The 27371-nt window shown below is 39.4% G+C and overlaps 1 protein-coding gene across 5 annotated transcripts in view; it reads right to left on the reverse strand.

The window, feature by feature from the left end:
- Positions 1-2475: 2475 nt before the first annotated feature.
- NBEAL1 (neurobeachin like 1) overlaps positions 2476-27371 on the reverse strand; it is a 116481-nt gene continuing 91585 nt past the window's right edge. For 3 of the 5 annotated variants that reach the window (XM_070732026.1, XM_070732024.1, XM_070732027.1), the window contains 11 exons: positions 25310-25427; positions 20177-20274; positions 19832-19948; positions 15323-15412; positions 14672-14781; positions 13489-13661; positions 12050-12144; positions 9525-9641; positions 8741-8902; positions 6426-6574; positions 4582-4941 (listed from right to left, as the gene is read on the reverse strand). In XM_070732026.1, coding sequence (XP_070588127.1) covers positions 4668-4941; positions 6426-6574; positions 8741-8902; positions 9525-9641; positions 12050-12144; positions 13489-13661; positions 14672-14781; positions 15323-15412; positions 19832-19948; positions 20177-20274; positions 25310-25427 — 1503 coding nt within the window. In that variant the 3' untranslated portion in view covers positions 4582-4667. Of the gene's footprint in view, positions 3206-4581; positions 4942-6425; positions 6575-8740; positions 8903-9524; positions 9642-12049; positions 12145-13488; positions 13662-14671; positions 14782-15322; positions 15413-19831; positions 19949-20176; positions 20275-25309; positions 25428-27371 lie in introns of those variants that run through there. The other 2 variants (XM_070732028.1, XM_070732025.1) reach the window with 1 other exon arrangement.

Genomic DNA, 27371 nt, shown 5'->3' on the forward strand with positions numbered 1-27371 from the left:
ATTTTTGTTACAACAGATATTAAATCCATTTTGAGACACTTTTCACATCCTAAAAAAAGTACATGAATAAATACATAAAATACAGTTATTAAAACAGGAATTAAAATTACTAAAATAATTGTCAGTTATTCTTAGCCTTATATAGGAAAGAGCCCAGAACTCTTTCAAGTCAATATTTTGCACATCTTAAATAAATAAATAATCATAGCATATATAGAAAATATATTTGGATGGTTTCTGCTACCTGATTTTAATTTAAAAAAAAACATTTAAAAATGTTGTTACCCTACCCTTTTTGGATATACCCTAACATTTCATTTTTTTAAATTATAAATTATCTTCAAGAAATTAAAATGTTCTGCCGGCTCTGGTAAATAGCGGAAATTTCTAGCAAGAGGCCTTTTGACGCTCATGTTAGAGAGCTTTATATAGAAAATATCCATTATTTTCCTGGAATTGGCTTGAAATCTTGAAATCTCTCTGAAATTTTAAACATATTTCAAAATATACACATATCAAATATACAACTGCAAATCCATTAATATAATGCCCTAGAATATCCTTCACATGCAGTCCCATATTTAAGTATAGCATCTACATGCTTTTACAGAAATGGTTCAGTCTGCAACATTGATTAATAATCCTTCAGTTTTTAAATTCTCATACAAACCAACGTCACATCAAAAACATCAAACACTTTGTGATTATCTTTGGTAATGCTAATTTTTTCCATTCCAACTTTCTCATACATCTTTTAACATACCGTATTTTGAATTTCAGTCTTATGTCACTTTTCTTTAGACTCTTCTATCCAATCTGTAAGACTGTCAAAAAAGTCAGGTCATCTTTCAGGAGAGCTCCTGGTGACTTCATAGATACATCCATATCACTTTCTTCGCAACAATACAGAACTAGCTTGCAGTCCCCTTCTTCTGCGCTGTGCTTTCAACTTCTTTATCTACCTCACATCTCTGGAATTCCCACAGGCTCTTCCATCTATGTACTAAACAGTCCAGACTCTGCTTAACTTTAAGATTCACCCCAAATCTGTGCTTACTGCCCACAATTATTTTACGCCAAAGATTAGTAAAATATAACATTTTTCCAGAACATTCTATATATGTCTCCTTAAATATTAGTCCCATTAATTTCAATTAGTCTTATCCAAGGAAAAGATTGAAGACTATTGAAAGATATTTAAACACATATGCATCTATGCAGAATAAAAGACAATATACAGTCTTTGAAGAAATAACAATAAAAACTAATGAATTTTGTATCAGCGATAAAATCTGCAAAATTTCAACCCAATATTAAGGATTAACTTCATGTTTTCTTGTGTTTCTTTTGTACAATTCATCAACTTTTGAGCCTCAAAGAACCAGGAGAAAGTTATAAATCCACCTCGATAAGGTTATACGGCACACTGGAATATTCATGTACTCTGTTCAAGCCTGCATTTTTTCTTACAACAGTGAACAAAAAAACCCACAAAAAGGTATTATAACAAAAAGATGTTCTTTGCTTGGGGAATCAGGACATTCTCACTCAAAGATTTTGCAACCAAGGCTAAAATTGCATAATTTCCCCATTACACAATTGCCTATACAGTATTTAACATCCAATTTGTTTAAAAAATAAACCCTCAGTTAGGATTACAATTCACATTGTGCAAAATAAAACCTAGAGAAATATAGAGAAGATATATGTTATATTTATAGCATGTCTCATATGCATTCCCCAGCACTGATATAATTCTTGGTGTTAAGAAATGTTATTATACCATAACTCTGCAGATGAAGATTTCTTCCCATTATAAAAATGACTGCAATTAACAGCAGTAGCTTTTTCAGATATGTGAGATGAGATTCAATCATGTGCATGTACACTGGCCCTTAAAGAACCAAACAAAACTGCTAAGCTACCATCTTCTGACTGAAAGAACTATCTGGCCCTATTTATGGCATCTCCCTCTCCCCATTATTGCAAATGTAAAATCAGGAGGACTATCCTAATGTTTTGTGCATGGAGTACATTAATGTTTTAATACTCTAACATTTAGCAGCAAAAATGGTTTCACTTACCATTTAATAATGCTGAATCAGATACCCTAAAGGATGAAGTCTCTGTGCTTAATCCCACAAAATTAAGAACTCATCCGTTAAGAACTCAATTCTATTATTTTTTGTCACTATGTTCATATATTAACCATTCAACTTGCACCTTCAAGCTGTTCAAAAAATTCACTTTCAGAAAGCTGACTTCTGATTAGAGCAACTTACACTGAGAGCCATCCATTTCCCCCTTTAAATAGGTGAGTTTAAATAAAATTCTCATTCCAAAAACTAAAAAGGCATTGGAATTTTAAAAAATAATTGTTTTGTTAATTTCATATAGTTAAATACTTTAGAAAGACATTAACCAAGATCCAAAAAACTCCTTTTGTCAAGGAGGACTTAAAAACTAGATCTCTAATTTTTATTTTTATTTTTTTTGCATGACAGCAACTATCTTGCCAATGGCCAAGGTCACTTTGAACACAAATTGTGAGTTCTATTATGGCAAAACAGCAGCAGGTTATGTAAAGGAGGGTACAGAATAATGTGATAATGGAGAGCCACAAATTACTGATTTTGACATTTATGTCCAACTATCAGTAATTATAAGCAAACTTAGTGACTGTCAAATACTTTACATTGCTGATAGTCATTAAATTTACCCCAGTGTGTTGGCTTTCTCGTGTCAGTTAAATTTTCAACATTTACTTTAAAATACACACACATATACATCCATACTATCTATCTATCTATCTATCTATCTATCTATCTATCTATCTATCTATCTATCTATCTATCTATCTATCTATCAACTATCTATCTTTCTATATCTATCTATCCAGCCAGCTATCCTTACAATGTGTTTAAAAAGGACTGAATTAGCTTATTGCTTCTACTTAGCACAAAAAACAATAGATGTTGTATCTACTATGCATATGTGCCTGTGGAAATTGTGCTGTAGTTGCAACATAACTGAGAAAGTTGGGAGGTATGATTGGAAGATTAAACAAAAATGTATGAATCCCAAGAGATGATAGGAGCAGATATCACATGGAATCTTGAGTATTATATTCAGTTTCTCCAGATGAAATCTGACTGATCCGTTTGCTTGAACCCCACAATTTTCGGGAGAGTTGGCCAGCACGCATCTGTTTAAAGTAAGCCAGAGACACAAAAAGGAAGGGGAAAGTGGGATAAGGGGGATAAATTAAATAAAAACTTCAGATGATTCTACAGAAGCGCAGACAGCAAAAGACAGAGCACATATACGCAGCACAATGGCAATTTATTTCTAAAATATTTCAATGTTTGGACAATCCTAGGGAAAACAAATAAAGGACACAAAGTGGAATTCTCTCAAATACATTGTCAAAGGGTCACATTGTCAAGTGACTTTTAAAGAGGCATCTTTGAATGGCCTAAAAAAAGCTTTGTAGGCTAAAAAACCCAGAATTTAGATTTATTTATTTATTTATTATTACTTAGATTTGTATGCCGCCCCTCTCCGAAGACTCGGGATATCAAGATTAAGGTGCCTTCTGTTGTTATTTGGTTTTGAAATATAAACAGAAAAGAACCTCTATAAAACTATCAATTTTGTTTAAGATTGCAAATTGAACAACCTAACCAGGTAGTCTTATAAATATGCTTTGGGGCAAATGGCAAATGAACCCATAATCTTTACACCATAAGAGTGTTTACAGGTAAAACACTTGACAATGTTTAAAAAATAACAGCAAAAACAGGGAATGGAAAAAGAAAATTATTATGGTGGGAAACCTATGCACATTTACATTAATCTTAATCAGTGCAAACAATTACTGCTAAGTGATGCAATTTATAATGCAATAAATAAGTAAATAAATAAGACTCAGAACCTAGGTCAACGATCAAATGACCTGGCTGGGTTGTGCAATTAAAGGCATACTAGTTTTGTGGTGTAAACAACACACATCTTTTTGGCAAATAATTAATTTATCTAATCGAGATAATAGTGCAACATTTGACTTTGTCTGACTCTGAATAAAGTCAAAGCCCGACTTCAAGCTTGACAACTTGAACTGAGAGAGTGAATGGCTTAGATATCAGTTATAACCTGGATATTCCAGAGATTTGAAAAGGGCTTGGACACTTCCCCCAATGTGACACTTGAGAGACAGCCTGCAAAGATTTTATATCGTGCTCAATAATTAATAAGCATCAATCATTTCTTGGCTTCTTCTGAAGAGATTAGTGCAGAAGTTTGCTTGAGTTAAAAAAGATGGATCCTTAATGGCATTTTTTTTAAATGGAGCATGAATGCAGCTAAGCAAAGCCACAATGGTTCCAAAGTAGCCCACTGTTGTCTATTCAGTGCTCTTCAGGAAGCTAATGTCTTTCATTGTAAACAGTGGTGACAGGTTAATGTTGAGAATTAAGTATTAAATGGCAGGTGGTACTAAGCAAGTTCAGTCCAGTTAGAAAGCATTATTAGCGCATTCAGGCTAAGTCAATAAAATCTGTATGTTAGTTCAGCACACCTCTTTTTCCCTAAGGTCCCCCTCTATATTCTCTCTTTTTTTTCCAAGCAGAGAAGGACGTGTTAAAGAATCTCTAAGAATGTCTTGGGGATTATTTCTTCCCCCTTGAAAGGTCAAATTTGCTTTGAAGTCTGCCCTGCCACAGAAGCGATCGCTTGCTCAGCCGGAAAGCAGAAATAAATGAGCTTCCCATTGTTCGGTAGATAAAGTTCTTGATGGTAGGTTTTACCTCTGCTGGCTTTCCAACGCCAATGATAATCAGTTTGCCATCATCGAGGCCCACCAGAATGTGGCTTAACTCTTTGGTAACAGAGACACAGTGAATTGGCAGCCGCATGGCTAAAGGGGAGGAACTAAGGCTCAGGCTGAAATAAAGAAATAACAAACATCTATTATTTACAGCAGACCAAAAGGCGTTCAATGGGCAATTTACATTAAAAAGATAGAAATTGCTGACATCTGCCAGCAAGTCTTATGAAGCATCATGTACCAAGTTTCTGATTTGACATCTGTATCTAGGACATAGTCGGTAATGGAAAAGAGGATGGTAATCCTCAAAAATTTTCTGAGAGGCATTGGCTGGTTGTGACCAAGACTAACAACAACACCATTTTTTAAGCTTTTCTTCTAGGCCGGTTCAGTGCATCAAACTTACTAGTCAGTTTCAGCATAGATTAAATGTCTATAATTTATTAGAATGAATTGATACAAAAGAGGACATCATTTTAAGATGCAAATCCAGACATAAGAGCAATTCCAAATCTGAAAACAGTCAATCTCAAATTAAATTATAGCTCTAACCTAATCGTATCCATCACTCAAACAAAAATATAACTTGCTTCTGTTCATATAAGGGAGTTCATTGAAAATCAAATTACTGTTATTGAGTTGGATTTGGATTCATGCTAAATAAACAAACTTGTCAACAAGTACAGCTCTTGAATTCTCCCCCAAAATGGTGTTTTGGTGTAGCATGTGTTTATATGAATTATTGAAAGAAATTTGGAATGGACAGTTATCAACAATTAACAAGAAGTCAATTAACCAACAGAACTGGAGAAATAGCAACAGCAATTGCCATATTATTACATGAAATAACTACCTCCCCAACTTACACCCATTCGTTTACTGACCATTCAAAGTTCTGAAAAAAGGGACTTATGACAATTTTTCACATTTACAATCAATGGCATGTGTCCCTGTGATCAGATGATCAAAATTCAAATGCTTGGCAACTAGCATGTATTTATGACAGCTGTAGTAGACAGCATCATATATTTACCTTTTGTGACCTTCTGATATATGAAGTCAATGCAGTCACTTAACAAGCACGTTGCTAAATTAACCAGCCATGATTCACTTAAGAACTGGGGCAAGAAAAGTCGGGGGCAAAACTCACTTAACAACTTTCTTGCTCAGCAACAGAAATTTTGGATTCAATTGTGGGCATAAGTTGAGAACTACTTTTATTCACTAGGACTCTATCTAAACATTTAACATGGAAAAAGAAAAAGGACAGGAACAGTAGCGACCAGCAATAAAACATGAATCAGGAAGTTGGCTGAGATCTAGAAAGATTGTTTCCTGATATTCTGAAGCATGGTTAGTAGTTAAAGGAATCATAAGAGAGCTCAAATTCGTAAACAACAGATAACTAACCAGCAAGAAATTAATTTGCTTCTTAGTACTCAGAATATGAGATTCTTGCCCTATAAACAACAATAGTAATTGATGAAGGAGGATCATAGACTGTAAAATGAGAACTGCTGATTGATCATTGGCCCACAAGGACTGAAGTTGTCAACATTAGAAGTCATTGGAAACAACCTTTTTTCAAGCTTCCCCTTACCTGTAGAGATCTCTTATGGAGAGAAATCCCTGCAGACTCCCTATTACAATATACTCTCCAGTCACACAAAGATCCGATACGTCTTCCTTCAAGCTCTCAGAACCTAAATACTTCCCATTCACAGAGTAGAGATGCAATGCATTCTTATCCTGGGCAGAAAACCAAAGAAACAATAAAAAGAGAGGGAAAAGCCTTGAACAACAACATTTCCCCATATAAATTTTAAATTCAGTAACAGTATTTTTTGTGGCACTATTATAAAAAGAAGATATTGTGGCATGTAATCTCCACATAATGTTCAGGGTTGTGAATTCACATATTTACATACATATACAGGTGTGGGAGCCTGACTAGGAACCTGTCTAGGTTAGTAAATGCATGATAATTATATCACCTTCTGTAGATAAGGTGTAAATTAGGGGTTGTTAGTCATTTCAGATCCCATGGAAATTAGAACAAAATGTGGTGGCTGTGAAATTCTACCCATTTTTTAAATGGGAGAGTATGACTGTGTTTTAGTTTGCAGAGGACAATACAAAGTTGTCAACAGTTGCAGAGAAGTGAATGTTGCAGAATATCAGTTGTACAACTGATCATATTCAATAAAGAATAGGCAAGTGGGCTCCACCTCTAAATTCTCAATATCTTGACATTTGGGAAAAGAGAAAGTCACAATTTCTCCAACACTGCTAAGGATGCATATCAAGAAGTATAACAATAACAACCACACAACTCAAAATTGTTTTTTTCCAATTCAATTAGTCCATTTTTTTCAGTATATAAGATGCACTCTGCCCCCAAAAAGTGGGTGGAAATATCTGTGCATCTTGTACAAAGAATGCTGCTGGAGCCCCGCCCACCCACCAGCTCCACCTTTCAGCCTCTGCCTCCCAACAATTTGCCTCCTTGAAGCAAACATAGACAGCCTGGTCAGCTTCAGCACAGCCTGATTTAGCACAAGTAGCTGATTGGTGGTTGAATCTGCCTTCCAGAATACCGCTTACTAGCTATTCTAGGTTGTAGGGATCATCGCCACCGCTGCTGCCCATCGCCTTCGCTACCTATCCCTGTCGTCTAGAACAGGCTGAGAATCGGACATGCAGAGGCCGAAAATGGGGCGTGTGGAGATGGCACTAGGGAGCAGTGGCAATGGGCGGTGACAGTGGTGATGGGCGGTGGCGATCCCCACAGCCTGGAACAGCTGATAAGTGGTATTCTGGGCAGATCCAAGAGCCAATTGGCTGCTCGTGCTAAACCAGGCTGTGCTGAAGCTGACCAGGCTGTTTGCTGCAAGGAGGCAAATTGCTGGGAGTCAGTGTCAGATTTTTTTTCTTATTTTCCTCCCCAAAAGCTAGATGCGTCTTATAGTCAGGAGCATCTTATGGTTCTGTTACATAATATTGAGTTTAGGCCAACAGGGATACCAAATTCTTGGACTGAGACAGTGGAATGCCTACAATTAGCTGGTGGAAAATGAGCTATAGAAGCTTTCCTCCAGCAACCACATAATCCTGGATATAGCTTTGGCTGCTTCAGTGAATATCAGACCAAAGTACAGGCAAAAGTTGTTGCATTTTTAAAAGGGCTTTCCCATATGTTCTCTTTGCCTATTTTTGTGGACAACAAAACATGAATACAGTGTTCCCTCGATTTCTGCGGGGGATGCGTTCCGAGACCGCCCGCGAAACTCGAATTTCCGCAAAGTAGAGATGCGAAAGTAAATACACCATTTTTAGCTATGGACAGTATCACAAGCCATCCCTTAACACTTTAAACCTTTAAATTACCCTTTCCCATTCCCTTAACAACCATTTACTCACCATTTTTACTGGTACTCACCATTGAATAAGACACTTAGTGATCCTGATATTTATAAACATAATTATTTATTAACAATAATTATTCTTTTTGTTATTTATTTGCAAAAATTATTAGTTTGGCGATGACATATGATGTCATCGGGTGGGAAAAACCGTGGTATAGGAAAAAAACCACGAAGTATTTTTTAATTAATATTTTTTGAAAAAACGTGGTATAGGCTATTCGCGAAGTTCGAACCCGCAAAAATCGAGGGAACACTGTATATGGTTTTATGCAAACATAAATATACACTATGGGCCCCAGATTACAGCTATATATTCATATGTATGTAAGCAAACATATGTACCATTCCATGTCATGGAGAGATGGACTAGCCTTGAGAATTCTGAATGACATTAAGAAACTCTCATTACTATTCCAGTCATGCAGTTAATTTATCCCCACCTCTAGAAACAAAACCAATGCAGCCCCTGTGCATCCTGCTGTTTTAATACCTTGAGAGTTGTCTTTCCTTCTATGCTGGTATGAACGACTAACTGTCCTTCCCAAGACACAGCCAGATTAGGGACAGTGATCGGGAGAGAACTCTCACAGGGTGGCCTCAGCGTCCTCATATATTGCCCCTTCTGAATTGTGTGGACAATCACAGTCCCATCCTATTAAAACCAAATAGAGATATTTTAAAACTTTGTCTACAAGAGTCAGCCTGCCTAGAATAGCACACAGAAAAGATCCACCCAGGCAGTGGCTTTTCAATGGATTATCCTATCTAAGCAATGTTTTATGAGGCAAATAAGACTTTTAACAGCAAGCATTTATAATAGCAATTTATATTAATGTCTTTTAAATAATGCAGTTCCTCTCAGCCTCTAATGTTCATTATGCACCCACACTCTAGTTTTAAAAACATTCAATATATTTTGTTGAATGCATTCCATTCTTTCTGCAGAAGATAGGAAGGAAGAATGTTTTGGAACTACATTGGAAAATAGAAGACCCGTTTTCAAACCAAACTCCAAAATGCTCCTGTGTTGAACATTTGCCTTCAAACTATCATGCATGTATTTGCCTGGAAGCAGATGTTCAAAAAGGAAAATACTTCCAAAGAAACTGGCATGGCTTTGCAGGCATCATTTACCACAAGGGAACAACTTAGAAATGTAAATGGCCTGGCAAGAATGAATTGCATATTCAAGGTTCACTTGAGACTGGTGAGGTGCTTTAAGACAAGGAAGCAGTTTTCCTTACTTTGAAGACTTAGGAAGCAAGCAAGCATACCCTGGCACCTGACACTGCCATGTCCAGCTCTGTACTGATGCCAACTGAAGACACTTCATTGGTATGTCCATAGAGAGTCTGCAAAGGTTTAGGAGCCAGTCCTATTGGCACACCTCCCTGCAAGTAAATATTGGAAAGAAGCAGAGTTATATTAAAAGACAAGATATTTTCAAAGCAGCACATCTGCCCAAAACCTGACCTCATTTTAATCCAAACTTTCCACTTTAAGGAAGCATTATGCTTCTTGCCGGGGATGCGGTGGCTCAGTGGCTAAAACACTGAGCTTGTCAATCAGACGTTCGGCAGTTCAGTGGTTCAAATCGCTGGTGTTGCATAACGGGATGAGCTCCCGTTATTTGTCCCAGCTTCTGCCAACCTAACAATTCGAAAGCACGTAAAAAATGCAAGTAGAAAAATAGGGACCACTTTGATGGTAAGGTAACAGTGCTCTATGTGCTGGCCACATGATCACAGAAATGTCTTTGGACAGCGCTGGCTCTTTAGCTTAGAAATGGAGATGAGTACTGTCCCAGAGATAGAAACAATTAGCATACGTGTAGGGGAACCTTTACCTTTAATGCTTCTTAACCCTGGTGTTCTGTTCGGGTCTAATTTTTTTCTGGGCAAAATTTTACTTACACTTGTACTGTTCCCAGGTCTATTTGACCCAAAACAATAAAATGCTTTTAGGTACTTAAATTTGGTCTTTTTGAAAACTTTCTTCGCGGGGAAACTAGTTTGAACATTTCTGAACAAAATGATATGAAAATTGAACTGAAAAAAATTGATGCTTATTGGTTTATTTTGATCAAAAAGCCCCCCCCCCCCCCATTTTTGAGCATTTCGTGTCAGTTTATATATATATTTTTAGGCTACAAATCTCCAAGGGATTTTCTCCCAAAAGGTTTGATATACAAAATTGAACATTTCTGATCATGCTTATTGGTTTACTGGTATATTGATGCTTATTGGTTTATTTTCGCATATAAGATCATGTGGTCTTATACTAGAGTATAAGCCTACTTCAGTATAAACCTATTTGAGTATAAGCATGGGGGCCCTTTTATGAGCAAAATAAGCCAATAAGCATCAATTTTTTCAGTTCAATTTTCATATTATGTTCAGAAATGTTCAAGCTACCAATCCCACACCAACTTTAGTAAAATAGAACACATTTTGGAGGCAAAACTATCTATAAATTGAAAAGAATTTCACAAAAATGGGGGGGGCGCATTTTATGATCAAAATAAACCAATAAGCATTAATTGTTTCATTTCAATTTTCATTTCTTTGTGTGCAGAAATGTTCAAACTTGTTTCCAGGTGAAAAAAGCTTTCAAAAAGACCAAATATAAGTACTTAAAATGAACAATTTGTGGTCCGGGTCAAATAGACCCGGGAACAGAACTTTAGGATGTGTTTTTGAACAGAACAGCGGGTTTAATATATTAAACATTCTTACTATAGGCTAAGGCAGAGACTAAACAACTTCTGCAGCCAAGGAAGGAAAGGCTTAGCTACCTCTTCCTGCTCACTACTATCATGATTGTCATTAGTCTACTATTTAGACCCACTTAACTTTGCTTCAAACTCAGCTCCAGTTTATGATGATAGCTGCAAGTTTAGAAAAGCACCAAAGGTAAAATAAAAATGCAGCTAATAAAGCTAAGGTACTTTTATTTCATCCAAGGTAAAATAAAATGCAGCTCATAGTTGCCAATAAAACGGCAACTAGTACGTGATGAACGGGCATTTTATTGGCTATGGTGAAAACAAATGTGAATTGCTACCAAAATAAGTAAACAAAACAGATAAAATAGGAGGAAAGCATATCAATTCAATTTATTCTTAGAAGTCACAAACAAAACTTTAGCTTAAAAAAAATAAAATCTCAGGATGTATAAAAGAATAAAAAAGGAATTATTTCTTCACTTATGCTTCAGAACTAACCAATACAGCAATACTGTAGTTCCAATTTACATTTACAACAGAGAAAACACTAAACAGTGAACAAGGGACCGGGGGGTGGGTGGGTTTAAATGTACACTATTATTTTCCAAGAAGTCACAAGAACAATCAGTATAAGAACAACCCTTTTATAAATTTATTTTTATTAATTTATTTTAAAAGACTTTCATGGCTATCCATCACAATCCTGAGCATCACAAAGTCATAAACCAGACAAAAACAAACCCTCTCCAATCCATTAGCAATGCAAACACCATCACTGGACTTCAATCTTAACTCACCTCACCCCAAGTGCTTTTGGCATGTTCATATAAGTTTTCATGTATTAATACTACTTCTACCAGATATGCCAGAATGTATCCCTCGTGGCTCTGTAAGCCCTATACAAATTCCCAACTGTGAGATTCTCAAGTAACCCTTTCATATTTTAGAACATTTGAATGAACGTATTATACCTCAAATTCTGATCTTTCTGTCCCATCTATAAGTTAATGCAATCAGAAAACATGGCATCCCACAGCACAAATGGCTTGCAGAGTTCCACAAAGGCCAACTCACCTGCTGAACTATTTGCCACACCATACAAGTGGTGTCCCTTGAACCCGAAATTAAATGGATCCCACAGAAATCCATGGCTAAACATGTCACAATGTCTACAAACACAAACAGAGGAAGAATCAATTTGTAGAAATAGAAATAACCAGATGAAAAAAAGTTACTAACAGTTACAGTTTAAACATAAATGTGCTGGCTTTGCCCAAAATGAAACAATTATTCTTCATTGCAAAAAGAATATAAATTCATGATGACCATTAGATTTTAAAGGTTAACAATTAGCAAATGTTATATGTATCATGTGGAACACCTAATTATATTAATAAGGATTCCTAAAGAGAATATAAACGGTTTTGTAAAAGTACTTTTTCCTCCATCAGATATTATCATTCAGGAGCCAAGTCTCATAGGATACAGATGTGGGGTCAGTAAACATGGTGAATTTCTCTCTCTCTCTCTCTCTCTCTCTGTGTGTGTGTGTGTGTGTGTGTGTGTGTGTTAGTAACATATTTTTGCTGATAATGAAAAGGAAGGGAGACTACTATAGATCTATTTGGGGCTTATTTGCCTTCATCAGATAGCCACACCCTTACTGGGATTTGAACCTGGAGCCTCTTTCCATTTTCCATTTATTAAAGTATAGCTTTGCCCAAAATCATGAATATATATATAAAACAATGGAAGAATATAGGACATTTGTATCTATTCTCTATCCAGAATTAAGAAAGAAGGTGCCACTACTGATTGTAGTTTAAGCATTGTTTTTCATCCATTAGTAGATACAAGTAATGGTTTGCTTTTGTATTTGTAGAGCTTCTTTCTGCTATAAAGTCAGCACCTCTTTACTGCTGTGTAGACAACACAATTGTTATAAACATCAATGTTTCCATGGATATCTTGCCTAGAAGTCTCCTTACTGTAATTACATAAATGAACAGGATGTGGGCATTCTGCAAAGCAAAGCACAGACATCTTCTGTATGCTCCTGAACATTTCTCAATTGTTAAGCATTTTTGCATATAGAGTTAGTAGATGGTTGCAACCCAATGCTTTGTTTTGGAGGATGTTATTCAAATAGAATATAGTAACAGGCACTTCAAAGTCGGAGTTTGAGTTTTCTCTTTCTTTCCCTTTCTTTCCTCAATGATTAAGGTCCATCCAGGCTCAACTTCTGTCTCAGCTTTCACCGTTTCCCAAACGTAATGCAGGATTGTGTGTTTTCCAAATCATTTCTGCATAGTTCATCTCTGTCGCTCTCTAAAGTTTGCTTGCCCAGTAAACAGGAACTTTTGACTGGCCTGCTCCCTGGAGCAGAAATTCATAAGCAACTCCACCTATTTTTGTGGCAGCTATTTTGTGAGAGTATCTCAACATTCTAAATAGACCCACTGTCTAATCCATTCTAAGTAAGTAAATAAATAAATAAATGCCCAATCCCTTACCCATGTGCCGAATATGCTGTGCCATCACTTTGCCCTTGGTGAGAGATGTCACACGAATGCTATTGTCCCAATGCCCTCCACTGAAAAGCAACTTTGCATCATGAGACATCACAAACAACTTTGAAGTAATTTCCAATCCTGGTGCAAAAGGACCACTGATGTTTCGTTGTGTTTCTGGAAACAAATACTTAAATTAGATCTACACTTTCCATTTATTAAAGTATAGTGTTGCCCAAAATCATGAAGCAAGATTCGTGCAAATAAAAATGCAATATAATTAGTTAATAATATTAAATCTGTTCGCAATGATATAAACATTTATTAAAGTGAGAATAAAGCACAAGTTTCAATCTCCAGTGTAACAAATTTTGGTTTTTTTCAATTAGGATGGGAGAAGGAAGAGGGAGGAGCTATTCTGCTTATTCATATAATGACTAATTGTTCAGAAACATGTTAATAAATAAATAAGGGGAACAGCAATAATAATTCTCCAAAGTTCATTGGCTTCAATGAAAGTAAACCAGCATGAAGTGAATGAGTATCTTTTATACTACATATTATAACCAAACTCCCAATTCTTATCAATAACTCTGCAAGTTTCTGAAATCTGAACTTTGGACTTAAGTTCTTATCATCCATTTTCTCGATCTTGCATTACAAGAGTCTCCAGGCTCATATCTGAACTGTGTTCAATCAGGATGTACCTATCCTTGGGGAAATGTCTAGAAGACACTATAAAGCTGATTAAACAGCAAAGAGGACATGAATTTAATGAGCCAGTTTATTAAACCAAAATTAACCATGAGCCCATGGACTCCTTCATCAACATTATCATCCTTTCACAAAGCCCACTGATTTCTTCAGATAATTTCCCATAGCATCCAGCTCTGAGCAGAAGCTTTCATCACCTACCCAGAAGCCTACTTTGCAGTTCAAAATAAACAACATACACACTGAATGTATGTATGCATACATACAAACTTCTGCTTATATGCATATTTGTAGCTTGATTCAGATAAACATATTTGTACCTTCCTGTGGATAAACAGATTAAAGACATCACAAAGAGCTAAATGAAAATATTTCTCTCTATGCATATCACCAATGAAGGATCACATCAACACATTTGATAAAGTGGGCTCTGGTTTGCAAAATGCATGCCAAATTATGTTTTTTCACTCACTTGGGATTTGTCACTGTTTGATCCTTAAGGAAAGTGAAATAATTGGAAATATTTCGGTCATAAGATAGCCATCCATGGGTCCCAATAATAAAGTTGAGATTTACTGTTACCTTCAGAAAAGAACGTTTAATTTTTTAAAAAATGAAATATAAACTTCAGTAACATCAAATATAAATATGATTTGTCTTTCTCCCCTGCCTTTATATCCAGCTGCTCTTTTGTGAATACTTGAATTATAGTTCTGAAAATAGAAATCTATTGATTTTTATGTCTTTACTGCATTAAGATACTACATCTACCTCAGGAAACATTAAACACAACAATCACACCAACCATGATGAAAGATACCTCAATATACAGTAAGTTATAAGAGTGATCTCTAACCTTGGCAACTTTAAGACTTGTGGATTACAACTCCCAGAGTTCCTCAGCTAGCAAAGGAACTCTGGGGGTTGAAATCCACAAGTCTTAAAGTTGCCAAGGTTGGAAATCCTTGCATTATAATATCCTTAAACTTTCCACTTTGGATAGAAGCAAGTTAAAGATTAATAGCACATTAACAACGGGCAACAGGTTAACAGTTAATAACAAGTCATTTTGATAATTTCATATCAGACCTACTCCCAAGCATTTTTCACAAATGTTACTCACCAAAAGTTCTGGACTTCCTTGTGACATGAAAGACCGGTATTGGTTCCTGGGAACAACGGCCTTAACAATGGGGATTCCATCACTGATTCCCTAAGGAGAAAACAGATGCTAGTTGGGGATGGTAAGTAAGTAATAGAAATGTAAAATAATAAATGTAATAGAAACAGAACATGAGAATAAACAACATACATATTTTAGGAGACACAAAATAAAAGAAGCCTTGATACAAGTATGGCCAGAGATTAAAAGAAAACATGACTTGAAAATCCCTAGGTAGGTATCCTCAATGGAAGCGATAATTCACCCAAATACTTTAGATGCAAATAAGATGGTTAACTATCAACAACTTCTAGACAGGCAGGGGAATCTTAAAAATAGGCAACAATTGGAAGACCAGGGCATAATGATAGATTGGTGGCTGTATGTGCAAATACAATCACAATATTAAAAAGATAAAGAAGAATATGGATTTGAGACAATACCACATCAATTAGATAAAATATTGATGGCCCAGGATGAAAAACAAATAATAAAAATTTATAGTTACCTACTAGAATTTGATAGAGCAGAAGATATAGTGAAAGGAGTTATAATAGCACGGACAAAAAATATTGGATATAACATCAAATTAGAAAACTGGGGAAAAATATGGAATAGAAATTATAAAATAATTAAATCAGCAAAGAGAACCAATATAAAATGTTTTATAGATGGTACATGGCACCAGCAAGACTGGCAAAAATCTATCCAAACCTGGAATCAAACTATTGGAAATGTGGCCAAAACAAGGCTCTTTTTACCATATATGGTCATGTACAAAGTAATATTGGGTAAATATTCATAGATGGGTCCAGGAAATAACAGGCCTTCAAGTAGAATATAACCCATAATTATTCTTGTTAGGGATTACCAAGAGTGACTGTATGAAAACTACCACATACATTATTTTATGTATTATAACAGCAGCAAAAATAGCATTTGTGCAATGTTAGAGACAAAAGAACACACCCTTGGAAAGTTTGGTAATAAGAAAAATATATGATTGTGCTTAAAGGACAAACTTACAATTGAACTGAAAGGACAAATGAATTCAGATTATTACGTAATATGGAAGAAATGGTGCGAATAGATTGAGCATAAAAATGAGAAAAAAGAGGTAAAATATAAAAGGCAGTAAAATGTATGAAAAGTATAGAATATATGGATTTGAATGAAAGGAGGTATAAATATTATGTATGAAGTATTTTTAAATTTGAATGTAATGATATGTAAATATTAGACATGTAAATAATAGGTAAATGAGCACAGTTATGTATAAAGTATGGAAACTTGTTAAATGGAAAAAAATATACAATAAAAACCTTTATTAAGAAAAAGATTGTAGAGAGGTTAATTTCAAGCATACTGCTGGGAAAATGTAATCCTCCTCCTATCATTGTTAAGTGGCTGCAAAAATGTCCTGGGACCTTCAGGTGATTATGGTTTGTGCTATAACTGACCAAAAAGCCTTCCATCATCACACACACACACAAATGAAAATGTTAAGAACACTTTCTCTGCCACAATGCTGAAGTCGAAGCCCTCATCCACATAATACAGTGGTACCTCGGTACTCGAACGCTTCCTTTCTCGTACATTTCGGATAACGAACAAAATTTTCGGCAAAAAATTTGCTTCGGTATCTGAACAAAAATTCAGATACCGAACAGCCAGAGAAAATTTTGTTCATTATACGAAATGTAATCCCGGCAGCTTCAGGGGGCTGAGGAGCTCTCTAAGAGCTCCAAGCTGCAGGAAAGGTGGGGGCTGCTGCAATCTTGGCAGCTTCTGGGGGCTCCTTTCCTCATTGCTTCCTTTTATTACCTGATACAGCTTCAAAAACTTTCTCCTTCCCTGTGGCTGCAACAGCGGCGATTTCCCTTCCAGTAGCAAGAGCGCCGGGAAGTCATGTAATGAAAGGAAGCTGCTGGAGCGGCAGCAACTGCTGAGATGGCTCCGGCGGCTTCCCTTCATCACGTGACGTTCCCGGCGCTCTTGCTACTGGAAGGGAAATTGCCGCTGTTGCAGCCACAGGGAAGGAGAAAGTTTTTGAAGCTGCTTACAGGTAATAAAAGGAAGCAATGAGGAAAAGAGCCCCCAGAAGCTGCCAAGATTGCAGCAGCCCCCACCCTTCCTGCAGCTTGGAGCTCTTAGAGAGCTCCTCAGCCCCCTGAAGCTGCTGGGATGGCAGCTTCTGGGGGCTCCTTTCCTCATTGCTTCCAGCAGCCCCCACCTTTCCTGCAGCTTGGAGTAGCGAATTTATTTATCCCATTGGAAATAAAGAAAATAGATTTAATTGGTTCCCAGCGAGTTAACAGGGGCTGGGAACCAATTAAATCCATTGCCCTTATTTCCTATGGGATAAATAAATTCGGTACTCGACCAAATCGGTTCTCGACCACACTTCTGGAACAAATTGTGGTCGAGTACCGAGGTACCACTGTATATCTACAGCAGAATCTCCAAAGAAAGAAAAAAGAGCCATTCACAGCATCAAGCTGTTACCATGGCACAGTGGTTAGAATGCAGTACAGTGATCCCCCGGGTATTGCGATCCCGATCATTGCGAAACGGCTATATGGCGATTTTTCAACCCGGAAGTAAAAACACCATCTGCGCATGCGCGCCCTTTTTTTCTATGGCCACGCATGCGTAGATGGCGCCGGGCAGATCAGCTGCTGGGCGGCTTCCCTGGGTCTTCCCCCTCTTGCTGGCGGGAGGGCGAGAAGCCCCCCCAGCACCCGCTCGCCCGCCGTTCGCCCGGCCACCCGCCGTTTGCTCGATGCTCGCCCGGCCACCCGGGTTCGTTTGGCTTGAGGGCTCAGTTGGGAAGGCGCGCGGGTGTTTTAAAACGTCGCCGCCGACATGGGGGGCTCGCTAGCACCCCCCCCAAACCCGGGTTGGGGGTTCGGGGGGGTGCTAGAGAGCCCCCCATGTCGGCGGGGACATTTTAAAACACCCGCGCGCCTTCCCAACTGAGCCCTCAAGCCAAGCGCAGAAGTTCGCCTTTGGCGCTTGGCTTGAGGGCTCAGTTGGGAAGGCGCGCGGGTGTTTTAAAACGTCGCCGCCGACATGGGGGGCTCGCTAGCACCCCCCCAAACCCGGGTTGGGGGTTCAAGGGGGTGCTAGCGAGCCCCCCATGTCGGCGGCGACGTTTTAAAACACCCGCGCGCCTTCCCAACTGAGCCCTCAAGCCAAGCGCAGAAGTTCGCCTTTGGCGCTTGGCTTGAGGGCTCAGTTGGGAAGGCGCGCGGGTGTTTTAAAACGTCGCCGCCGACATGGGGGGCTCGCTAGCACCCCCCCAAACCCGGGTTGGGGGTTCGGGGGGGTGCTAGCGAGCCCCCCATGTCGGTGGCGACGTTTTAAAACACCCGCGCGCCTTCCCAGCTGAGCCCTCAAGCCAAGCGCCAAAGGCGAACTTCTGAGCTTGGCTTGAGGGCTCAGTTGGGAAGCCGCGCGGGTGCTTTAAAACGTCGCCGCCGGCATGGGGGGCTTCCTAGCAGCCCCCGGACCCCCAACCTTGGAACGGCGGGCGTGGCAGCAGCGAGGAGTTTGCGTGGGCGGCGGGGAAACCCCAATCTTTGGCTCCTCGCTGCTGCGGCGGAAGTAAAAACACCATCTACGCATGCGCAGATGGTGTTTTTACTTCCGCAGCGCTACTTCGCGAAAACCCGATCATTGCGAGGGGTCCTGGAACGGAACCCTCGCAATGATCGGGGGACCACTGTATTGCAGGCTATATTTCCTGACTGCCAGGAGTAAAATTTCCATTGGCTCAAGTACTATGAAGTGGTATATAAATCTAAGCACTATTGCTATGTTACTATCCTCTGAGTGCTTTTGACTTCTCTGCTTTACTCTGTTTAGAGAGATTTAAACAATGAGACTGCTGTAGATTTTTTGCATTTGCAGAAACTAAAAAACTAGATCTGTTTCCACCATTATTGTAGAAAATATGAAATGCCCAATCTTCTGTCTCTATAGGCATCAAGCTTTTTGGATCTTAAATCCATTTTTAGTTCACCCAGTGGGAAATTATTTTTATTTTCAAACACCCTAGAGCAGTGGTTCTCAACCTGGGGGTCAGGATCCCTTTGAGGGTTGAATGACCATTTCACAGGGATCACCTATGACCATGGGAAAGGACACATTTCCCATGGTGTTGGGAACTAAAGTTTCTATTCTGGCGTCTTGGAACATATTTTTCCAATCCGACCAATCAGGCATTTACGGGGGTGGGGGTGGGGGGGGTGTTGTCCCTCTGATCTTCCTGCCAATCAGCTTAAAGCTCTGTTGGGAGAATTGGTGCTAGACTTATGGTTGGGGTCACCACAACACGAGGAACTGTATTAAGGGGTCACAGCATTAGAAAGGTTGAGAACCACTGCCCAGAGGCTGCTTTTTAAAAAAATATTAAATATAAATAATGTGAAACATTATCAGCTGCAACCTGGTAACAAATATCTTTACCTCAATGAAGAAGGATTTTAGTTCATGGAGATGCTGAAACAGATTGAGGGTGGAATTTTCATTTTTGGTTTGCTTCTGCAGCACTTCTTCCACAGATAATCTTGCTGGATGGGGCTCCTAGAATACGTCCAGGCAAATGGGAACCACAGTTATACAATGATTCTTCAACAAATTATTGAAATAAGAGGAATAAAGATTGTGTGATTTGGCAGAGTATGTGACTGTGAGTTATAAGAGGGAGTGTGGCAAAACCTGAGGAGGAACCTCTGAAACATGAGAACTATAATGCACTGTCAAAGACAGGCTATTCATTTGGAGATGGTACCTGGGGTTCTTAGGATTTACCTTCAATAATTGGCAAGGCGTTTGTCCGAAGTTGTTAATCATCCCTTCTAAGGCTTTTCTTTCTTTCTCATCAGTTAAGGCATCCAGGTCTACAGCTCCTGCAATGATAGTCAAATGGCAAACAAAATAATGAAAATAATATTCCTTTCTGTACATGGTTTCACAAGTATATATTACTTAATATTTCATCACCTGAAGTTGTTATGGGGAGGTGTATGCTTGCTCCCCCCCTTGCAGTTATTGTAATATTTCTTTATATACCGTAAATGTACAGTAGCCTCTCTTTATATCTGGTGTTCTTCTGATCTACTCAGACTTATGGTGATTGTTCGCCGCTCAGAGTCCTTTTTGGAGTGAGCGGCATATAAATACAAATAATAAATACAAACACAAATGCAAATAATAAACTATAAACTACAAAAAGCATCAGATTAAGGAAAACCAAACTCTGGTGGTGAAAGAGCAGATTTCATGACGCCTAAATACTAACTATGGCCAAAGTCTGTGACCAATGTGCCCTATCCATTTGGATGCAACATGAAGAACAAGAATAAACCTTGTTTAGTATGATAAAAATGACTGACCCCTGGACCTGTGTACAGTGATCCCCCGATCATTGCGAGGGTTCCGTTCCAGGACCCCTAGCAATGATCGGGTTTTCGCGAAGTAGCGCTGCGGAAGTAAAAACACCATCTGCGCATGCGCAGATGGTGTTTTTACTTCCGCAGCGCTAGCGAGGAGCCGGACTCAGCTGGGAAGCGGCGCTGGGGTTTCCCCACCGCCCACGCAAACTCCTCGCTGCCGCTCGCCCGCCCTTCGCCCGCCCACCCCGCTCGCTTGCGCCGCTTCCCAGCTGAGTCCTGAAGCGAATTCTCAGCTGGGAAGCGGCCCCAGCGAACGGCGTGGGCGGGAGAAGGGCGCGCGAGCCGCGGGCGCGCGGGCAGGCAGGCTGCGGACAAGCCGTTCGCTCGGGCCGCTTCCCAGCTGAGTACTCAGCTGGGAAGCGGCCCCAGCAAATGGCGTGGGCGGGAGAAGGGCGCGCGAGCCGCGGGCGCGCGGGCAGGCAGGCTGCGGACAAGCCGTTCGCTCGGGCCGCTTCCCAGCTGAGTACTCAGCTGGGAAGCGGCCCCAGCGAACGGCTTGGCCGGGAGAAGGGCGTGCGAGCCGCGGGCCCGCGGGCAGGCAGGCTGCGGACAAGCCGTTCGCTCGGGCCGCTTCCCAGCTGAGTACTCAGCTGGGAAGCGGCCCCAGCGAACGGCTTGGGCGGGAGAAGGGCGCGCGAGCCGCGGGCGTGCGGGCAGGCAGGCTGCGGACAAGCCGTTCGCTCGGGCCGCTTCCCAGCTGAGTACTCAGCTGGGAAGCGGCCCCAGCGAATGGCGTGGGCGGGGAGAAGGGCGCGCGAGCCGCGGGCGCGCGGGCAGGCAGGCTGCGGACAAGCCGTTCGCTCGGGCCGCTTCCCAGCTGAGTACTCAGCTGGGAAGCGGCCCGAGCGAAGCGGCAGCAGCGAGGAGTTTGCGTGGGTGGTGGGGAAACTCCTCGCTGATGCCCGCCAAGAGGGGGAAGACCTAGGGAAGCCGCCCAGCAGCTGATCTGCCCGGCGCCATCTACGCATGCGTGCCCATAGGAAAAAAAAGGGCGCGCAGGCGCAGATGGTGTTTTGACTTCTGGGTTGAAAAATCGCAAATTAGCCTGTTCGCAATGGTCGGGGACGCAATAACCGGGGGATCACTGTAATCCTGTTTGCCCCAGCATGGTTTACAAAGCATTTCCTTTCATTTTTAAAAATTATTCAGCCTTAAGAAATTCTGGTTGTTATTTTTCAACTTGGATAATTAAGAACATAAGAACATAAGAAGAGCCAGCCTGAATCAGGCCAAAGCCCATCGAGTCCAGCATTCTGTGTCACACAGTGGCCCACCAATTGTCCATGGGAATCTTGAGCAGAAAGAGAAGGCAAAACCCTCCCTTTCCCCTGACCCCCAACAAATGGTATTCAAGGGAATCCTGCCTGCCTCTACCAACATAGAGGCAGCACTTGGACATCTGTTTCAATAACCATCTATATGCTTGGCATCCATGAATCTGTCTAATCCTGCCTTGAAGCTATCAAGGCTGACAGCTGTCATGACCTCTTCTGGAAGTGAATTCCATAAACAAACAACCCTCTGGGTTAAGAAATATTTCCCTTGAATTCTTCAACTTCATACTAGTTTAGACGATGTGCTAAACCTGTGATGGCAAACCTATGACATGCATACTACAGTTGACATGCAGAACCATATTGGAGGGCAAACAAGGCGTTGCCCTATGTCAGTTCCAGCATGCATGCGCATGCTACCAAGCTGACTTTCGGCCTTGGAAAAGGCCGTTTTGCCCTCCGGAGGCTTCAGGGAAACAGCCCTGAAGCTCCGGAGTACAAAAAACCGACCAATGGGCAAAATGGAAGTTCGGAAAAACGGACTTCCGGTTTCCTCATTGTACTGTTTTTTACATTCTGGAGGCTTCAGGGAAATTTCTTGAACCCCCTGGAGTGCAAAAAGCAGCAGAATGGGCAAATTGGAAGTCTGTTTTTCCAAACTTCCGTTTTGCCTGTTTGGCCATTTTTTCACCATCCCAGGCTTTGGTGAGACCCATGCACATGGAGGGGGATTATGCACATGCACAGGAGCAGTGTACGGGGTGCACATGTGTGGGGGGAATGGGTGTGGAACACGTGCATCCGTGCTAGCATGCGCGCGCACACCCTTTGGGCATGCAAACCAATAAGGTTCACCATCACTGTGCTAAACTCTAAACAAATAAAAGCACAAGTTTCCAAAAAAAAAAACCCCATATTTAAATTGGAGTTGAAGAAAGGGTCAAGGTGTATTTGGAGATTGATGTTACATACGGAGCACCTCCCAAAAAAGGTCTTCAGTTTCTGCTATGAAGAATCATTTTCCCATGAGAGGCACAGACTTCTAAAAATTGATGAATTTTACCCTTAGAATTTCTATGCCAATCACATGGAGTCTAGTAGCATCTTTCTGGATTAAAGATGTAACTAACAAACATAAATTTACATGGCCTGCATTTAATGTCATCAGATACCTGGAAACTTCATATAGTCTAGCCACTCTATGACTCTGACAACGCTCATGTCTGTTAATACAATTTGCTAGTCAGAAAAGGTGCTACTAGATTCTTCCTGAGTGTTTTTGCCACCCTACTAGACTTCACGGTCTCCTCCTGCAGTGTCCAGTAAGAGCTGACTGAGTGGAACACTCTATATGAGGACAAGGAGAACATTTCCTATAAAGCCTGAACTTTTATCACATCAACATTTGTCACTTAAAATCAACTCCCAAAATCTTAAACGATCCATTTATAGAAATGATGTAGGTAAAACTAAGCACTTAATTCATCGTGCTGATGAAATGGTGATGCCATGGACATGTCCATAAAACTACACAAAGATTGTTTGCCAGGATGTAATTATAACTTTCAATTTAGTTTACATTCTGGGGTTTTGTAGTAGCCTTCCATTGAAATACATGTAGTCCTCGATTTACAATAGTTTGCTTCGTGACTATTTGAAGTTACAACAGCATAAATATGACTTCTTATCATTTTTCAGACTTATGACTATTAGACGTGTGATTTACATTCGGAGGGTTGACAACTGACACATTTATGACAGCCAAAGTGGCTCTGGGTCAGGTGATCTCTTTTAGACACCTAACATCAAAAATGTCATAAAAAAGCACAACAAATGTTCCTTCCACAGCTCAGAAAGCTCAAACTGTCCAAGGAGCTGCTGATTCAGTTCTACAGAGGAATTAGTGAGTCTGTCGTCTGCACCTCTATAACGGTCTGGTTCAGTTCTGCAATCCAACAAGACCGACACAGACTTCAGAGGATAATTAGAACTTCAGAAAAAACAATTGCTACCAACATGCCTTTAACTGAGGACCTGTATACTGCATGAGTCAAAAAGAGGGCGGTGAAAATATTTATTGATCCCATGCATCCTGCCACAAACTGTTTCAATTCCTACCCTCAAAATGATGCTATAGAGCACTGCACACCAGAACAACTAGACACAAGAATAGTTTTTCCCTAACACCATCACTCTGCTAAAAAAATAATTCCCATTGTCAAACTATTTCATAAGTCTGCGTTACTATTAATCTTCTCATTGTTCCCATCACCCATCTCCTCCCACAAATGACTGTATGACTAACTTGTTCCACTGTAACATTGTTTTTATTATTGTTGTGAGCCGCCCCGAGTCTTCGGAGAGGGGCGGCATACAAATCTAATAAATTATTATTATTTATTTATTTTTTATTATTATTATTATTATTATTATTATTATTATTATTATTATTATCTTTGTTGCTTATATCCTTACAATTTATATTTACTGGTTCCTAATATGATTTGATGGCTTATTTGTACCCAGACTATCATTAAGTGTTGTACCTTATGATTCTTGACAAACATATCTTTTTCTTTTATGTACACTGAGAGCATATGCACCAAGACAAATTCCTTGTGTGTCCAATCATACTTGGTCAATAAAATTCTATTCTATTCTAGTCTAGTCTATTCTATTCTGTTACTTTCTGACAAGCAAAGTCAATGGGGAAGCCAGATTCACCTAACAACCGTGTCACTAATTTAACAACTGCTGTGATTCACTTAACAAATTTGGCAAGAAAAGTCATAAAATGGGGCAAAACAAATATCTCAGCAATAGAAAATTTGGGCTCAATTGTTTCTGGAGCAGCCAAATGTCAGTCAGATACTGCCACCTATCACTGTTATAAGACATCACAAACATGAAGTAATGCATATACATTATCACCAAATAGTTGGCCACTGATATATTGTTAATCATTCTACATAAGCCTAATTAACCATATATAAATAGATGCTAATGCAAAAGAATAATAGATACTATGCAGCACTAATCAAATCATGCAGCTATAAGATAGCAAATATTTGGTAGAGTGCAACATTTTATCCATGGCATAATCAAAGCCTACTGTGCTCTCTCCTGACCTTTCTTGGTTTAGCTTTTAAAGCTAATATTAACCTTTCCAACAGACACAATCCAATTATGAACCAAGAAAAGATGGGGCTTCATACCTTCATAGGTACAGTAATAGAAGACATTTAGAGCTTCCACGGCAGCTGGCCCCCTTTGTTTATAGCCAAAAATCAGATCTATCCATTCATGGAGATGAGCAGAGACATATTCTGATTCCTAAGACAGCAAGAAAAAAATTAAATTCAGTAACTGAGTTTTTTTAAAAAAAGTTATAGCCCATTTAAAAAATTTTTTTTGGGGGGGGGACTTTTTCCAAATACACTTTGCTCTCCACATTTACATTCATTTAAAAAGATCATTCTACTTTTATGATAATGTTTGCACACATAGGAACTGTGAAATATAAGAAAATAAATCCAGGTTTCTGGAACTATTCAAAATAGGTACCAGAAAAGAACAATTTTATTTCAGCTGTGTAAAATCTTTAAAGATAGCGTAACAACTTAGATCGCAAAAAAATTATAGAATATTATTTTTTCTAAAACAGTTGGCCAGGTTACCAGATACTATCCACAAAATTTTAGTAATTAAATATTTAATTTCCAGCTGAAGGTGCTATTCATAGACCCAGATGGGTAGCTATGCTTTGAAGAACAATTACACAGTAAGTAAATACCGTATATACTCGAGTATAAGCCGACCCGAGTATAAGCCGAGGCACCATTTTTTGGCACAAAAACTGGGAAAACGTATTGACCCGAGTATAAGCCGAGGTTAGAAAATGCAGTGGCTACTGGTAACTTATAAAAATGGAAAACAATGAAATTACATTAATTGAGACATGTTTTAGAATATTTATTTTAAAGAGGGTAAACAATATTTATTTCAAAGTGGGTAAATAAAAGCAATCTGATATTTACAATAAATTAAATAAAATTAAATAAATTAAAAAGTAAAAAAAGTAGTTCAATCAGCAACCAAGCTAAAACCTATGAGTCAAAATCCCTCAAAACAGTATTTTAGAGACTTAATTTTTCTCTCTATAATCCAATGATAAAGTAGAGAGAAGAACAAAACAATATTTTTACAAATTCAAATTGCACAATAATTTCACAAAATTCTTTTTCCCATCTAAGAATAAAAGATTTTCAGAGACATAAAAATTGCATAACATTCTACCAAACTACCCCAAGCCATGCAGCCAAGTTAATTACTGAGTAAATTTATGTACAGGATTGCATATTAAATCAACTCTTTATTCTGAGTTAAGCCTTACAGATTTCAATAGGACTTACTTACAGGCAACTGCACAGATGGACTGCAGTTTTAAGCATATCTATCAGCAAGTTCCCAAAAAACTGAGACTTATTCTGAGGTAAATCCACACAGAAATAACAATAGATTTAAATCCAAGAGGTAAATATTAATATTATTTTAACACTAAAACTTAATGCTAAGTGAGTACAGAAATGCTAAACATCTTAAGTATTCATGAATCTCTATGGGGTAGAAGAAAGCAGCATAATGTATCTTATTTTTACAATCTACTGGCAGGCTAAAATTAGTACGATTGTATATTGCTTGTACCATAACAAATCTACAGAATGAATCCAACAAAGCCCTTAAAAAGTACTCAATTCCTTTTTCTTCTACCCTTCTTCCTTCTCTCTCTCTCTGTCTCACTCTCTGTGTCTCTTGAGAGAGAGGGGGGAGGGAGGGGGGAACTTTATCAAAGTTCTATAGAAAGGAGACTTTGAAAAAAAGCAGAGAGAGAACTTACCTCAAAATCTAATCAGGGAATTAGTGCAGTAATTGTACAAGCTGGAAACTTTGCTGGACCCGGGGAAGGGAAGGCCGACAGGAGCTCCAAGAGGGAAGCGCCAGGTAGACGGGCAGATCTTCCTCCCCCGCCGCCGCGGGATCCGGCCGCTCCCGGCCTCTCCGCCCGCTGTGAGAAGACATGGCCGGGAGTCACTGGGTAAGTCAAGCCGGCGACTCTGTCTGCGAGGCAGAGAAAGAAGGGCGGGCGGGCGGGAGGGAGACTTCCCGGGCGCCGCTGGCTCGGCTCAGGCGCGGAGTGACTGATGACTGAGAGAGAGAGAAAAGGAGCGCCTGCTGGGAGGGAGGGAGAGAGAGCGACCGGAGAAGGGAAGGTAGCTG

Source organism: Erythrolamprus reginae, chromosome 1 (genome assembly GCF_031021105.1).
Source record: "Erythrolamprus reginae isolate rEryReg1 chromosome 1, rEryReg1.hap1, whole genome shotgun sequence".
Taxonomy (NCBI): Eukaryota; Metazoa; Chordata; class Lepidosauria; order Squamata; family Dipsadidae; genus Erythrolamprus; species Erythrolamprus reginae.